Source organism: Lissotriton vulgaris, chromosome 1_1, assembly GCF_964263255.1.
Source record: "Lissotriton vulgaris chromosome 1_1, aLisVul1.2, whole genome shotgun sequence".
In the NCBI taxonomy this organism is placed as follows: Eukaryota; Metazoa; Chordata; class Amphibia; order Caudata; family Salamandridae; genus Lissotriton; species Lissotriton vulgaris.
The window spans coordinates 2,126,958,767-2,126,975,738 of NC_141685.1; the positions used below are offsets into that span (position 1 = coordinate 2,126,958,767).

General features: G+C 40.6%; 1 protein-coding gene across 2 annotated transcripts in view; it reads right to left on the reverse strand.

Moving 5' to 3' along the window:
- The window catches only part of LGR5 (leucine rich repeat containing G protein-coupled receptor 5), a 743,377-nt gene that overhangs the window by 110,890 nt on the left and 615,515 nt on the right, over positions 1–16,972 (reverse strand). For both annotated transcript variants that reach the window (XM_086921836.1, XM_086921845.1), the window contains one exon: positions 6,596–6,667. In XM_086921836.1, coding sequence (XP_086777962.1) covers positions 6,596–6,667 — 72 coding nt within the window. The remainder of the gene's footprint in view (positions 1–6,595; positions 6,668–16,972) is intronic.

Here is a 16,972-nt window from a genome sequence, read left to right on the forward strand (position 1 = left end):
ACAGATACATCTGAAATACTGACGTATCTGTAAGTACTTGCGACATAATACGTCATATATTTAATATGACGCATGAGTAGAAGACTGAAGGCCTCATTTATAAGGTCATGCGTCACTTTTACGCCACCGGTACGTCACTTTTTGTGACGCACCAGTGCTGTAAAAAATGCACCTTATTGAGTCATATTTACAAAGTGACGCATCTAGGTAGATGCGTCACTTTGTAAACCCCTGTGCCACATTATACCTACGTCAGGTGTAATGTATGCAAAAGGGACATATTGACGCAAGAGGTGACACAGTGAAATTTATGAGATCTCACTACGTCACTTTTATGACGCTGTTGCGTCAAAATCTTGCGCCTGTTTCACAGCAGGCGTAAGACTGATGCAGGCCCTTTCACATGGGCCTGGCCCCATGTGAAAGGATGCATTGCTGGAGTTGCATCATTTTTGTGACACACTCCAGCAATGCATCACTTTTGCGCTTACAGATACGTCTGAAATACTGACGTATCTGTAAGTACTTGCGACATAATACGTCATATATTTAATATGACGCATGAGTAGAAGACTGAAGGCCTCATTTATAAGGCCATGCGTCACTTTTACGCCACCGGTACGTCACTTTTTGTGACGCACCAGTGCTGTAAAAAATGCACCTTATTGAGTCATATTTACAAAGTGACGCATCTAGGTAGATGCATCACTTTGTAAACCCCTGTGCCACATTATACCTACGTCAGGTGAAATGTATGCAAAAGGGGCGTATTGACACAAGAAAGGGTCGTAGAGATGACGCAGTGAATAAACTGGGTTTTCCCCATGCTACGCTCCCCGGTGCGCGTACCGGGCGCTCCCCCCGCGCAAATCGATTCTTTTTTTCCCGTGGGGCCCTTTTATAGCCCCCACATCAAACCTAGGGGGTCAGGGGGGGTTTACTCTGCCCCCTTATGGTCATTTCCCCCTTTGTTTTTGCCACCTTTTGTGTCTCGATCTTACCTGGACACAAGATGGCGGCCGCTCCGGACTGTTTCGAATGTTTACAGACACCCGAGAGCCAATCAGCTTTCCACGCGCAAGTCGCGTAGCGTGCCCGGTGCGCGTACCGGAGCGCCCCTATAGATATATATATTTTTTTGAACCTAAATTACTCAAAATCCTCTGGAGCACATTTCTTGAGACCTAGCAAAGGCACATCGGGCTACCAGTCCCTACAATTTTGCCAAGTTTGGTGGAAATCCATTCAGCCGTTCGGGCTAAAAGTGGGTTCGACCGCCCTATGGAAATTAACATGGGGAAAACACGTTTTGGGACCCCCCTTTTATCTCGACCCCCGCTTGACAAATTCCCCCCAAACTTTCAGGGAAGGGCCGGAGCGCCGCGAGGCAAATTAGAGGAAATTTTCAGGCACATTCCTCAACCGGCGCCAAAGTTATTCACATTAGAATGTTGAGATTTTGCATTGAAAAAAATCCTAACTATAACTAGGATATATATATATATATATATATATATATATATATACATACACTTATTGAACAAAAACAAATGTTACAGAGACGTTATAGTTAGGTTCCGATATCACTTGTTCAAAACCATAGAAATTCAGCAGTTGTAGTTACCTGTGCTGACTATAATGTATGTCCCCACAATGCGCTGCTTATGACCTCACATTTAACATCACTGATGAAACCTCAAATTACAGCACTAATGACATCATCCACAGACCCACTCACACCCTCATAGAACCTCTCATAAATCCCACTCCCACACAATCACTCACAGACCCATACAAGTTCTCACACACCCATTCACTGATCCATAGAACCACTCACATCCACTCACCCATACAGCCACTCACACAACCACAAACTCACCCATACAGCCATTTCCATTAGTCCCATAGGGTCAGGGTACACCTAGCCTGACACCTTTAATCACTTATGGCACTTACACCATGTGGCTAGATCACCAAAAGATCTCCAACAAAGTCACCCTTCGGGGGACCCGTAGGGCATTGCTGTGCTGGCCCGATGAGGCTCACCGCTGCATGATGAAGCATAACATCCTTTGGGGTGTGTGAGGGCACCAAGTAAGAGTCCCTCCAACTCCCTCCTATCTCCCTAAAACAACTCCTACCTAATTATGTTCTCAGGAACAGTGACTCTCCTTAGTGATTTAATGTTTGTTTCCTACCAGAAACAACAGAAATGTTCTGTGGAGACAAGCTATAGGGATGTGAAAATATGCGTCTATTAACTCTATTGTGCTCATACATTTATTTTTCCTAAGTGTGGCTAAAATTGGTAAAGAGCTAACATCCAAAACCTTTCCTTTTTGATGAATCTTTATGTGTATCTCAGATCTAATATGGGTCTATATTCTCATTTTGTTACTATTTTATTATGAGAAATACTTGGAGTACACACCCAGACCTTTTTGGCTAGCTGGAACGGGTTTTGATGGCTCTTTTCTTTAGGATGATGGATATTTCTTTTCTGAGTATACATAGCTGCAGCTTTGTAGTTGACTTTGGTGGAATCGGATGTGGAATGGATTTGAAATGTAGAGAACATCCATGAGCTGCAATATTTAGTACTCACTTGTGTTTTGTGATTAAAGTTTATTCAGACATATGCAAATATACTCTTCACCCCTCTGGCAAGGTTCACAGTGGAGGGGATATTATGTTGTCACTGACTTGTCCTGGACAACTGTCTTCTTCAAAAAGACGGACATTTCATAAGGGTTCTTTTCGTTTTTTTCATGACCGTTATTAATATGGATATCGCTGAGACTGTGCATACTATTTCTGCTATTGTTGGAGTGTGTAAGGCCAACAAGAGGGTAAAGCCTATGATGGTAATAGCTTTAATCTCTCGATCTGTATCCTAGCCTGAAAAATTAATTTCATTCTCCTAACCCAACTGCTTTTATGTTTCTGCCTTGTTCTTCATTTTTTGCATTTCCTCCTTGGTTTGCTGGCCGAGCAGAGATTTTCGTGAATACTTCACACGATTGGATGTTGAAGGATTCAACATTGAGTGAAAAAGAACAAATACGTTGATCACCTTTGCCATTGATGATGTGGAATTTTCAATTCTCAGCAAGCATGTCAGGATCCCCATTTCCATCTGTAGACTCTCTACAATTGTCAGCTTCATTACATTCACCACATGTGTTGAATCAAAAGAGTTCGAATTCTATAAAGTTTCATACCTCCTCATTTACTACCACACAAAAAAAGAGAGTGGAGACTTTATCAAACCTTTTTTCTCCAGCTTCCCATCCAATTATGCCAGATACTCATCCTTAGTCTCACCATCATTAAGTAGCCATTAAAACCAATAATACCCATTGAGGATCCACTACAAGAGCCTCTTTGATCTTTAAATCTTCCAGGATCTTGTGTCATTCGAATTGGAAACCTACTATATAACAGCAGAATTGCAATGACTTGATCCCATGGTTAAGTCCTTCTTTCTTCCCTATGAAGTGGTTTGTCACCTCTTCTTTGAGAAAGATCACAATTGCAGAATGTTTATTCAGTTTAGGGGTTCACTACAAAATGGTGCATCTTGCTTGTTGGTCACTGCACAGCACTGCTGGCGCAGGTAGCTCCAAGGATCCAACTTACCTCAACATATGCACCGGAGATACACATTTGGGTACTGTGCAGAGTGCTGCCCTAATCATAAATTCATTATATGACTTGAACCAATGCAGGAGTCATGCAGATTGGTTAGCTATATGATTCTGGTAATCTGATATCCTTTAATGATCTGCAGCATGAAACATCAGTCCTGCCGGGTCGACAAGCGGCCATAACATCTCTTTAGGAACCATCTGAAGTGAAGCCTGACATGGATCATACTCTTCAGATCCTTATGACCTGGGGGAGCAAGGCATATGTCAATCCACCTTTGTAAGTAAGGGACGAGGATGTGGCCTTATGGCTAGAACGGTCGACTTCAAACCTGAGGATTCAGGGACGAGTTTCGGCAACAATGCTCACCATCCTGTGATTCTGAGCGAATCACTCAACCTCTCTGTGCCTAACAAAAATAATTGTGTCCTTCTGTAACGAAATTGGTGCTCATGTAAAGCGCTCTGATACCTGATATCTTTGGGTCGAGTTCGCGCTATATAAAACTCCCCCCCACCCCACCGAAAAGGTCACTCCGTAGCATCAACATTGCGGATTCCCAGCTAGTCCTGAGCTCAGGACTAGCTGGGAATCCGATCTCAAGGTGTCTCTAACGGACGGGGGGCTGTGACTGCACTTCGATCTGTAAGGAGATATTTCTAGGAATGCACGGCTGGAATTTTTACAATTCAATTATTTGCACTGTACATATTTATCAATATTATACAAGATGTTTCCCGTAATAGCTGATAAATGATCCATATTTACGCCCTGATGCAACGTTTATCAGTCAATACTAGGACAAGATAAAGAATCTAATTTCTACCTTGATGAACAGGGATCCTATATTTGACCCTAAGATCTGCTTACTTAGTTACACCCATAATGGCTAGTAGCACTATCTAACCTAGGATGCATGTTACATATACATAGTTACTATTGCTTATGGCACTGAACAGTTCATTTATATATTTCATCTAAGCATCGTAACCAATATATGTGTGTATCATATTTTGTTCTTGAAAAAAATCAAAACAAATATAAACAAACCTTTAAACCCATCGCCAAGAGTGGTTTCAAGACAAACCTCAATGTTTCCAATAAGAAAGAGAAGGCCAACTCCTTCTCACTCTCCAAGCCATTCTCCAGAAAAAAGAAGGCACAGATCTCTAACAAGATCAATAATATTGTTCACATCAACAGATGACACTACATCATATATGGTAGATTCACCAGTGGCATCCCCCCTAGATCTTCTACTGTGGATGAAATCACTACCTTCTAAGAGGTCTTGGTTAGAGGGGCTTCTTAGCTGAATATCCTTAAGATGCTCCACTGCTTACTGCATCGATAAGACTCGAAACCCTACAAAATATAGCGGCTCCTAAGCCCCTTTTGCCCTTTTGCCCTTGGTTCCAAGTCTGCTAGAAATAGGGAGGAACTATTTTCTTACACCTGCCACAATAAAAGCAGCTACACCAAAATTGCATAGCAGATATAAACCTCAGCATGACCTGGATTTTTGCGGTCAGAACCTAAACCAGACTCAGTTATAGTAACAATTGTAAGAAAAAGACATGGATCAGCTCCGGAAACAGCAACTCTAGAGTGAGAAAGTAAGTATATTGAGGCTTTTTCCCGAGAAGTATACAGAACAGGTGCCACACATCTTAAAAATTTGGGATTTGTGAAGAAATGCAGTCTTCCTTGAAGATCTTCCAAAAACAGAATCAGTAGGATTACATCAAGATAATTTTCAGATAACCAAATAATTAGTGATGCTGTAGACTCAAAAGAACTTGGCATTTATATGGCATATCCATAAGAAGATCCACATGGCTTCATTTAACCACTATAGAACCCGGGGCACAATTAAAAATCATGAACTTGCCTTTTTCTAAATAACAGTTAAAGAGGGAGATGTTTCCTTAAATACGGCATCCCCTTTACACATCTATTTACTCACCCTACCCCTCTTCCACAGTCAACTAACAGCACCCACATTTTCAAATAGTAATCATTTTGGTAGACAAAGATTATGCTGCGTCCTGTGGGCACTCCTGCTGTGCGCTTTTTGTGTAGTGGTGGTTTGGTGCCTACAGAGGACTAAAAACAGGCACATGAATAGGGGCTGTGTGCAGCCAGGTTTGGGTACCAGCGTAGCTTTGGGCGCAAGTCCTGGCCGCGAGGATAACCCCCTTGTGCAGTGGAGTTATAAACAACTTTATAATTAGATGTTAAAACAAGGAACTAAGGTACAAAAAAACCACTGAAATATGTCAGTTGTAGTACAGTGTATATATGGATATGCAAACTTGTTACAACAAAATCAAACTTCATTAGAACTTTTAACAAAAAGCACACATACTTCATTTAGGAAATATAAATGACACATCATAAAAGCATACTAAATCGACCTCAAATGACAGACCATTTGACTTTGACAGTGCTTGTCTTGTTTAGCCATTGCTGATTCTTTCCCAAATTCTTACTTGGAAGTTTTCTAGTTTTGGGCTTCTAGTGAAGATAATCTGATGGAAAATTCTTGAACAGTATGCAAGTACCACATTTTAACAATCAGAAGTATACATTGGCCCGAAATCAACCTATCCAGATTATGTGCCAAGGGAGTGGCAATGTATCTTGCCCTGACCTGCCAACATCTAAGTAAACCACAATGGGACATAGGTTACACTCATCAATGTGACAAACTTTCAGTGCTAAAGAATCTTCAGAGGAAATAATTAATTTAATATAATTTATTCTGCAGTTAATTGAAACCATTACACTAACAGAAGACATAAAAATAGTAAGCACAAAAACCAAAGTAAATGAATATCCATTCTAAACATACTTGTAACAATGTTTAAAAGCATGTTTTAGGAGGAGAGAAGGTGTACTTGTTTGTAAAATTTAAAAATTATAAAAATAAAGTAGTTGTACTCACAGAGAGCGTAGGACATTCAATTCCTGAAACATGTGTTTTGTTATCTCTTGGATCTTGTTGTGTCGCAAGACGCTAAAAAGTCAAGCAAACATCAGATCAACATCTAGGGAGCCAGTATCATTACTTTTGAGAATAAATCATTTTATTGGAGGTTTAATTATAAAACATTGACTTTTTCATGTAATGAACAAAAACCATCAACTTACTTCTACAATAGCCTAGAGAACAAAGCAAGCATTTCACAGCAGGAATCCAGAAATAGCTATCAATGTATAATACTTCTAAATTTCTTTAGGTCTGGCTTGATAGTGCAGCTGTCTCCAGACCTTGAGTGATAAACAGGAAAAAGACTTTTGAAAAGCACTACAGAGAGGGGCTTTTGCTCTACCCAGATGTTGATGTACACGGTTACAGTGTTTGATTAGGCTGTGCTTTCACCAAAGTAGAATTATTTTGATTCCTGTAGGCTGTTAGGGGGTTTCTCCCCACCTAATAGGCTGCCACATTGCAACGTAGAGGCAGGCAAAAGGAAACCCTTGATAATGAGCTAATATCATTGGGTGAGAGGTGTTTACCTTCAACTAAAATAGCCCCCTTATTAATAAGGTACTACTCAAAGGCAGAAGTAGTTCTGTGTCTGGCTCAAGGAGTTATACACACCTTTTGTTGTATTGTGATGCATTGTGTGAAGCATAGTTGTTTTCTTTTGATGTTATTGTCAATGTATTCAGTTCAGCCTGGATTGCACTGTTTTTGAGTGAGGCATTCCCCTATGGATTGCTGACTGGGCAGCAGTGTCTCCGGTTGCTCTTACTTTTCTCTTCGTGGGCTTGTATCACAATTACTGCATTTACAATGAATACTCTATGGGATATTCTACAACTAGTGTGAAAGCTTCCTTCTACCACCTCCGTTACCACACAATTTTGGCAACAAGGAGGAACATCCATCTTTCTCTAAGGGCACAAAAGGATTTATACATTGCATTTCTTGCCCGTTGTGTGTTTTTTGGGAGCACCACTTTCGTTACATCAACCTGGCTAAGTCTCATTCATAATATGGGATGTAAATAAAAATGCTATTAAATACTATTGGCTCAAATTGAGAGGCTCACAGCTAGTCCCCCCTGATCTATTTAGGTTTTAAATGTAGTCGTCCAACTGCCCTGTGTTATTCAGACAGGAACAGATCTAGAGATTTGCTTATGATGCTTTAGTAGGAATAAAATATAAGCAAATATTTAAGTAAGTATAAGGAAATGATAAGGAGTGAAAAAATCAGACATTTCACACAAAACAATGAGGGTGCAAAAAATATTTCTAAAGAGCTCTTTAATACAGTGATGTCGCTTACCTCGCCGTCCATTCCAGAAATTCAGCCAACTCAATTGTTGTGTGATCAGATTGCTAAGCATTTTGGCCACAAGGTGGAAAGCATTTACAACAAAGTAGTTTATAATATAATAAGGACAACTCCTTTAATTTAGAGAGGAAGAGAGCAGTAGATAGCTCCCCTGGAGAACCTTGTTTTACAAAGTTTGCAGCCCTGGAAAAGGGGCCTGTGGTAGAACTGATGGCACATACAAAATCAGGATCACCTATTGATCCATGCCACGTGGTGGTGGTAAAAACTGGCCGAGAATTGAGTTCACTCCTCAGCACACGTCTATTATAGATAAGGTTTCCCAGTTTAGCTAAAACAACCAGTTAACAGTATATAACAAAGTAAGACACAAATATGATCATTTCTTTCTTCTTTGGAATTTATTCACGTAGGGCTTCACAACAGCTTCCAACAGCCAACGTGTGTTTCGTCGCGCAAAGGGATGTTGGCCAGTGACTTCCTCAAGGCTGTATAAGTGTAAACATACAAAAAGGCCATTGTATTCAATCCAAGCACAACAGTTTGGATATTCATTTTAGAATGTTAATTCGCACATTAGTCAGGATGCCATATAACCATGCACAAGCTGAACTTTCTTTACGTAAATGCCTTGACCCTTCACGAGGTTAAGATTAAACCAAAGCGTACAAACAGTATTTCAAGGAAATATGGGCTATAACCCAAAGAAGATGGAGAGAAGAAAAGGGGTTGTGCAATAAGACACACCATAGTGCAACAGTAAAGCCCGCTTGTGAAAAAAGTCCTACAATCCGTGCAAGACCCAGGCGTAATGACGTGCGAAATCAAGGAAAAATTCTGGTTATGAGACACAGAATATCAAATGTACAACCACTCTATTCGAAAGTCCCTGTAGTGAATGAAAAAGCGTGGAAAAACAAGTGAAAATTCCCCAGTATCGTGTATGTGATCCATATAAATACCCAATTCTTCCGTGTAAAATCCTCTGTAAATCAGAAAAGTGGGGAGAAGGAGAGATAATCAGGCTCAACACGGTTGCCTTCCTTATAGATCCACATATACAAGACCCCCATCATAATTGCAAACACCTACTTAATCTGTGGGGATAATTCCGAACCACAATGGGTTTCTGTGCAGGCGACATCTCTTTTTTAAAGCTCCTATGTCGTTCACAATACTTCTCTTTCTGGCCAGTATTCACCATGCTGTAAAAATCGTGTGTCCTTTATGAGTTTACTATTTCTATAGATCGACATATTCATCTGTCATCTTGTAAATAAAATGTCCCATCAAATCTAGTTGGAAATGAGGCCGTCTTTCTGGCAATATGTGCCATCTCTTTAAATAACTCACTCCTCATTCTATCGTACATTGTTTGATCTAGATTAAATACTCATGTCTCTAAGTTAGAGATCTGACCACGTGTGTCTGGGAACAAATGAGGTTGCTTAGATCCACACATTTCCTAATCATTCAAAAATAAATCCTTTAAGCTCTAATTGGTTACCCCTGTATATTTCTAGCTAAGGTCTATTCATCGTTCCATTTTGACAATGTCTCCTCGTGTCTATGTGGAGGTCAATTCGATGATGTCTGGAAAACCCTGACATTAGTAAAACCGAGTCCCATTCACTGAGTTATAAAATCTTTAAAAATCTCCGCTATTATCCCCACTAGTCAAATCGATTTAGTACATCATTTCACTTCAAGCCTGTTTACAACGCTATTGTTAACCATGCCCTCCGTGACAGACACACTTTGTTTACTTCAAACAATTATATTATGTCAAGGTACACTCGTTATTCCTTACCTCAGTATTCTGCCTCCACAGCTTCACCCGACGCCGCCACCATGTCAACTGAGTACGACAACACAAAATGCACTACCTTCCGGCTGCCTGTAACCCGGAAGAGAAAGCCCCGATGACGAGAGTGACTGAGACCCAAGCGTCTCCTTCACTCCACCGGCATAGAAAGGGGAATAAGATTCTTCCCGCCTATGTCGGCCATTTAGGCAGTGTGAAAATACTAAACCGGTCGATAGTGGGCCACATCTGCCATTCAAAACCAATATATTTATTGAAAGATATGCGTTTGTGAAAGAGGTTACCCTGAAACTGTCCTTGAGGATGCTATCAAACGTACCGAAGCAACTAACAGACAGGAAGCTTTAAAAAAAAAAACACTACACCAAAAGACCAACGTATGGTACTCGTATCAAAATTTTCCACGTCTAGTGCTACTTTCAAGAAAATCATTCTCAAACATTGGTCCATTTTACAAATGGAACCTGATTTCAGAGACATCTTCAAAACACAACCTCTATTTCCCTACACCCGTAGCAATAACATAAAGGAAATATTGGCAAAAAAAACTGAAATCGTTAAAGAAAACAAAGGAACCCGCCCATACATGAACTGCAATAACTGCAATTGCATTATTAAAGGCAATAACATTACGCATCCCATGAAAGGCCACACCATCAAACTCAACGTCAATGCCACCTGTGATACCTCAAATTTAATCTATGCCATCAAATGTCCCTGTGGAAAAATCTATGTAGGAAAAACAGAGAGAAAAATTAAAGTGCGCATTAATGAGCATAAGTCGAACATTCGCACCAAGAATGATAAATCTAATGTGGCCACCCATTTCTTTGAATTTAAACACACCATTGCCCAACTGAAATTCATTGTTTAGAAACAATCACCAAAATCGAAGGAAGAGACAACCGTAAATTTCTTTTGTAACGGGAAATGGAATGGATTTATGGTCTTCAATAACTGAAACCGTTCGGACTTAATGATCGCACAGAATGTAGCTGTTACCTGTAAATGTGATATATAAATGTATTGCTCTATGATGTGTCCTTATGCACAATCATCCTGTATCTTTTATCATCATCTACTATTTTGTTCTATTATTTTGCTTTGGTCAGAACCCTTTTTTTCCCCTACCCAGTATGGTTTCCACGTTAATCCATCATTCATTTTTAGCTTCGCTCACCCAGTGTGTTTACGTTTGATTAGAAAACTTCCTCTTTTCTATCTAGTATGGTTCTCACGTTAGTCGATCATTTATTTTTAGCCCTGCTCAACCGGGGTGCTAACTATTGTCACATGTTAAATACTCCATCACGCTCCTTCACGTAACTCCACCCCGAGAGCACATCGGCGTCGTTTAACTGCACCGGCGTTCGCGCTACTAAGTAAGTTTCTCACAATCGCCTTCGATTTATGCTGGTATCCGCTTTTTAACTAACCCACAATTAAGTGATTCCACCACTTTTTGTCTTCTTCAGCTTGAAAGCCCTAAGCGGAGTTCCGCGTTCCGTAAGTAATGGCTTATGCCATATCCCCCCACTCACACTGCTTAGAATCCCAAATACAGACAAACCACAATCTAATTAACCCATCAATGTACTTTCCCTCACATTATGGTCTTGTCACGTTTTTTTAACTAGCGTTTTTTAATCACGGGCACGTTGCACATTGTTCTAATCCCATAACTTTATCTGTTCAACTCCATTTATCTGACAGCCTTTCATATCTTCTTCGTTTTCAGTACTCCTTGATAAAGGGCTGGAAAAGCCCGAAATGCATTGGAGTTTAACTATATGGAATCTATCATGATTTGAATTTGAAACTATCTAATTTTGAGATATGCCATTAATATCATGAACCGACAACAACTTTATGAAAAATAAAAGAAACTCATAACTAACTTTGGAGTCTTTAATGAACCCCAAGGAGTGCCTCTATAACAGGGATGCATTTGCACTCTAAGTGTGCACAACTCATCAGTATTACATATGCGCCACCCGGACGGAGACGCCACCTAAGAGAGCACCCAACTATTTGAAAATTGTACCAATTCTATTGTTAAAACATTAGCGTAACCACTAGCAGTGCACCCTCTACCACCATTTTAGCTTTTAAGAGAGACGCCGGCTGCACAGAAACCCATTGTGGTCCGGAATTATCACCACAGATTAAGTAGGTGTTTGTAATTATGATGGGGGTCTTGTATATGTTGTTCTAGAAGGAAGGCGACAGTTTTGAGTCTGATTATCTCTCCTTCTCCCCCCTTTTCTGATTTACAGAGGATTTTACACAGAAGAATTAGGTATTTATATGGATCACATACACGATGCTCGTATCTCCTTGAAATAATGTTTGTGCACTTTGATTTCCTTGAAATACTGTTTGTGCGCTTTGGTTTAATCTTAACCTCGTGAAGGGTTAAGGCATTTAGTAAAGAAAGTTCACCCTGTGCATGGTTATAAGGCATCCTGAATAATGTGCGAATTAACGTTCTAAAATAAATATCCATACTGTTGTGCTTGGATTGAATACAATGGCCTTTTTGTATGTTTACACTTATACAGCCTGGAGGAAGTTGCGGGACAACATCCCTTTGCGCGACAAAACACGTGTTGGCTGTTGGAAGCTGTTGTGAAGGCCTACGTGAATAAATACCAAAGAAGAAAGAGATGATCATATTTGTGTCTTACTTTGTTATATACTGTTAACTGGTTGTTTTAGCTGAACTGGGAAACCTTATTTATAATAGACGTGTGCTGGGGAGTAGCCTCTATTTCGTGTTAGCTGTGGCTTTTTTCTGTGGAGGCTGGTGGTTCTCCACACCTTACAGCACCGTCAGAGTAACTTGAGAGATTAAGACTTACTGTATGATTCTTCCTAGTGGTGCCTTATCACCTATACCACTTTTTCTGATGTTTTAAAATGGCCCAGGTTGTAGTGGCGGAGAACTTGACAAATATGTTTCATCCTATTTTCAGGATGGGAGTTTTCCCAAAAGTATGGAAAACAGCGTCAATCTTGCCCATTCTAAAAATAAACGAAATTTAGACCTGGGGGAAGTCAATAATTATCGCCCCATATCACGCTTACCATTTCCTGCAAAACTTCTTGAGAGGGCCATGAACAAACAGTGGGTGGAGTATATTAATATCCACAAGTGCCTGGATAATACTCAACACGGGTTTAGAAGCAGGCATAGTACTGAGTCGGCCCTGATCAAATCAGTCGAAGAAATAAGGATAGCCTTAGACAATGGGGGGGAAGGCCGCACTGATTTTGTTAGATCTATCGGCGGCCTTTGATACTGTCCACCAGCCCATTCTGGTGGATGGATTAGCAGAAATAGGGGTGCAGGGAGCAGCTCTCCACCTGTTAAAAGTTTTACCTAGAAGATAGGATGCAATTTGTGCCTATGGCCCATTCAAATCTGATCCTTTTCGACTCCCTTGTGGAGTGCCTCAGGGCTCGTCAATTACCCAACACTTTTTAATATCCATATAGCGCCTCTAGCCCCAGTTATAAAAGCATTTGGTTTCGACTTAACATTGTATGCTGATGATACACAGATAGTGGTATCAGTTGGGAATCAGCCACTTTCGTTGGCAAGCAATTTCATGACTGCATGCTTGTGGTAAGTTCATGGATAAGCGCTAATAGCCTGAAGCTTAACTCTAGCAAAACAGAGGTGGTCCTCTTTGGAAATGATCCCTCTTTTTGGTCCCCAGATTGGTGGCCAATGAATCTTGGTGGGCTGCCAGAACCAGTAGTAAAGGCCAAGACTCTAGGGCTAAATATAGATAATAAACGTACTTTTGCTGGCAGGTTCATGCCCTTACATCTTCTCCTTTTTTCATTCTGAGGAAAATTAGAAAGATCCTGGGACATATTATCAACAGATAGCGATAAAAGTCGCAAAGTGCGCATAGCGCGTTTTCATTCATCGCCGGCTATTGCTGGATGTTATCGCCTGGTTAGCGCGTTATTAACAACGCTTATACCCGAAGCGATAATTAATCCAGTGATAGCGGCGAAATGCGGGTATATCGCTGGAAATCCAGCGATAACACTGCAGCGATGGGGAATTCCTTGTTGATAGGCTATGTTGGACTTAGCCTGATTACATTACTGTAATAGCCTGTATCTCAATCTACAGGCCCAGGACTTTAGGAAACATCGGTGCTGCAAAATGCGGCCGCGAGAGTTCTCTCCCATACACCAAAGTACGTATCTGTCAGGAAAACCATCAAACAACTACACTGGTTACTAATGAAGGAGAGGATCCATTTCAAAGTATTGTGCTTCATGTATAAAGCATTGCGCAAACAAGGACCACAAGAATTAACCCAGAAATTTAGATGGAACACACCCTGAAGATCACTTAGATCTTCCAATTCTAGACCGTTGTTGGTACCTACCTTTAAGAGAACAAACTCAGGTGGCAGAAGTTTCTATTTGGGTATCATAAAAATATGGAATAAACTCCCAATAGCCAATCGATCAGCTTTTTCTATATTTAACTTCAGGCTGGAGCTGAAAACGTGGCTTTTTAGTACTTCCGAGTTCTGGTAAAATACTAGTTTTTCTTGTTTTCGATCAGCGCCAGGACACCGTTTGGTAACAGAGCGCTTTACAAGTCTTATACATTAACAGTACGTCATTCTACTTTATTCCTACATTGTTTACACTCAATTTACTAATTTACCTGCCTTCTGTCCTTACAGATTCCGTTGCGGACACCAGCCATGCTTTTAAAAGCTGCACTCCATTATTAGATTCTGGGACTTGCACAGAGCTCTCCTAACGTCGCTCTACACATCGGTACATTCTGGGATTATTCAGATGTGCTGTGCGGCACTCACGCAGTGATTCCTGGGAGCTGTAGCATCTTTTCTTCACATGTCATAAATGTGTGCATCAGTCTCTCTGCTTCTGCAACACCTCATTTACTTAATCTTGAATCATTTCCCTGCACCACAGTGTTACGTAGATAGGGTACAATAATGTAAGTATGGAGTGAAATGTAGAAACAAAAAGTACCTTGTTTAAATTATGCGCTGTTACCTTGGCTCCTGCATCGGAGTGGCGGCATTTGAATTTCGAAGTTTTAAGCCACTCTGCGCTAATACCCACACATAAGCATATGTAGTAATGATGCAAGGAGGCTTCGGTAGGGAAAAGCAGATTTATTCACATCAATCTTCACCCACAACAGATGCCTGCCAGTCAACAGGAGTCGCAAAATCAACTGACACTACATCCGGCAAACCTGCCTATCGGCTACTGCTGCCACGGACCAATTACAAACACATACAAACCATAGCTACTCTTGAACATAAACAAGGATGTTGGTGTGTCTCAAGGCAGAGCTCACGAGAGAGCAGCGACCATGCTGCAAGACACATCAGGTCGGTGCAGTCTACCCCATGCAGTCTACCACATCACCTTCCCCCCAAAAATAAAACAAGAATATCGACAACATGAAGAAACTAAATGCAAATACATTACAAAATCTTTGAAACTATTTGGTCTTCTAGCATCACAAGATCTGGTAACTGATACATTAGAAAGGATGCAAGGAGTCACAACAGACCTTGTAAGAGTATTCCCTGCATTACCAACTTCATCAGACGTAGGTTGGATCCAAAGTGTCCAATAAGAAACAGACCTTGTAATTTTCTTTTGGTTAATTACCTGAGCTTGTTGTTGAGATACTGTGTCCACATTCCGAACAATCCACCACCGTTTGTTTTCCAGCAACACTGATCCTTTACCAACCTTAACAACTTTAGTAGGAGAAGAGACCATATAATCCCCTTTCCTTACCATTAAAGGTGTTTTAATTAATGCAAAATCCCCAACTTTTAGACACATGATGTTATCACCATGAGTGTGCTTGTCTACAGACATCTTGAAATGTTTGCAGGGGGAATATGCATGTCATACCTCATGATCCAACCATCAATCACAGAAAGTTCACTGGACACTTGTGAATTCGTTTTCAGCTCATTGTGTAAGTACCGAATGACAGGTCAACCACTGGTAATGTATGTACCTACTTGTTTCAACACTTCATCTTCCTGATACACGCCCTTCTATTCTTTAGCAAAAAAGATAACATCCTCATCTTGCAAAGCATGAATGTCATCAATACTTGCTACACATTCAATATCATCAATATCATTTTCATCCTCAAAGTCAGGTAAAGGCATGCATGAGACACAATCTGCTCTAAAGTTCCTCCCCCCGATACATGACTAATATTAAAAGTATATTCATGTAGTTTGGAAACTAGTCTGGTCAATCTATCTGAAATGTTGGGGGCACCTGCTGTGAATATGGAAACTAAAGGTTTGTGATCTGTGTGAAACTCAAACCATCTGCCCGACACATACATTTTGAACTTCTGCACAGCCCAGATGCATGCTAGCGCCCCACGTTCAATCGTGCTATATTGCTTTTCAAAATCTCTTCGTGATCTGGAGACAAATACAACTGTTTGTTCTTTACCATTTACATTTTACTCAAGACTGCACCTAGCCCTTGAGAGCTCGCATCTACTGTGATTGTAGAATCACAACCTTCTCTAAATGTTGATAAAGCAGGGCTTGCACAATTAAATCTTTTACTTTGACAAATGCATTTTGCATTTCATCAGGCCAACACATTTTCGGCCTTTCCTGTGCAAGGTCCTGAGTGGTTCAACTGCAAGAGCATAACCTGATACGAATATCGCATAATATTCTTCAAGTCCTAAAAATGAACGAAAATTGTGTGCCCTAAATACTCCAACTCTTAGGTAGCAAATTTGCACTTGTCCCTTTTAAGTCATGCCTTTGTGTGTGAATGTTGAAAGTACTCTTTCCAAGATGAAATTGTGTTCCTCCAAGAAATTATCAAAGACCAAAATGTCATCCTGGTAAGCTTGTACACCCTGCATGTCAGCGAACAAGACATCCATGAGATTCTGAAAGACGCTGGCAGCTAATGCTAAGTCTAAGGTACTTGTAAGCACCAAAGTGCGTGACAAAAGCTGTCAGCTCGTGAGACTCGCGATCCAAGGCAATTTGGCGGTACACAGACCTTAGGTCTATAACTGAAAACTATTTAGCACCTCCCAGATTAGCCAGCATTTTGTGCATTCTTGGCAGGGGATGGCAATCAATTAAAATGTTGGCATTAAGGTAACCTCAAGT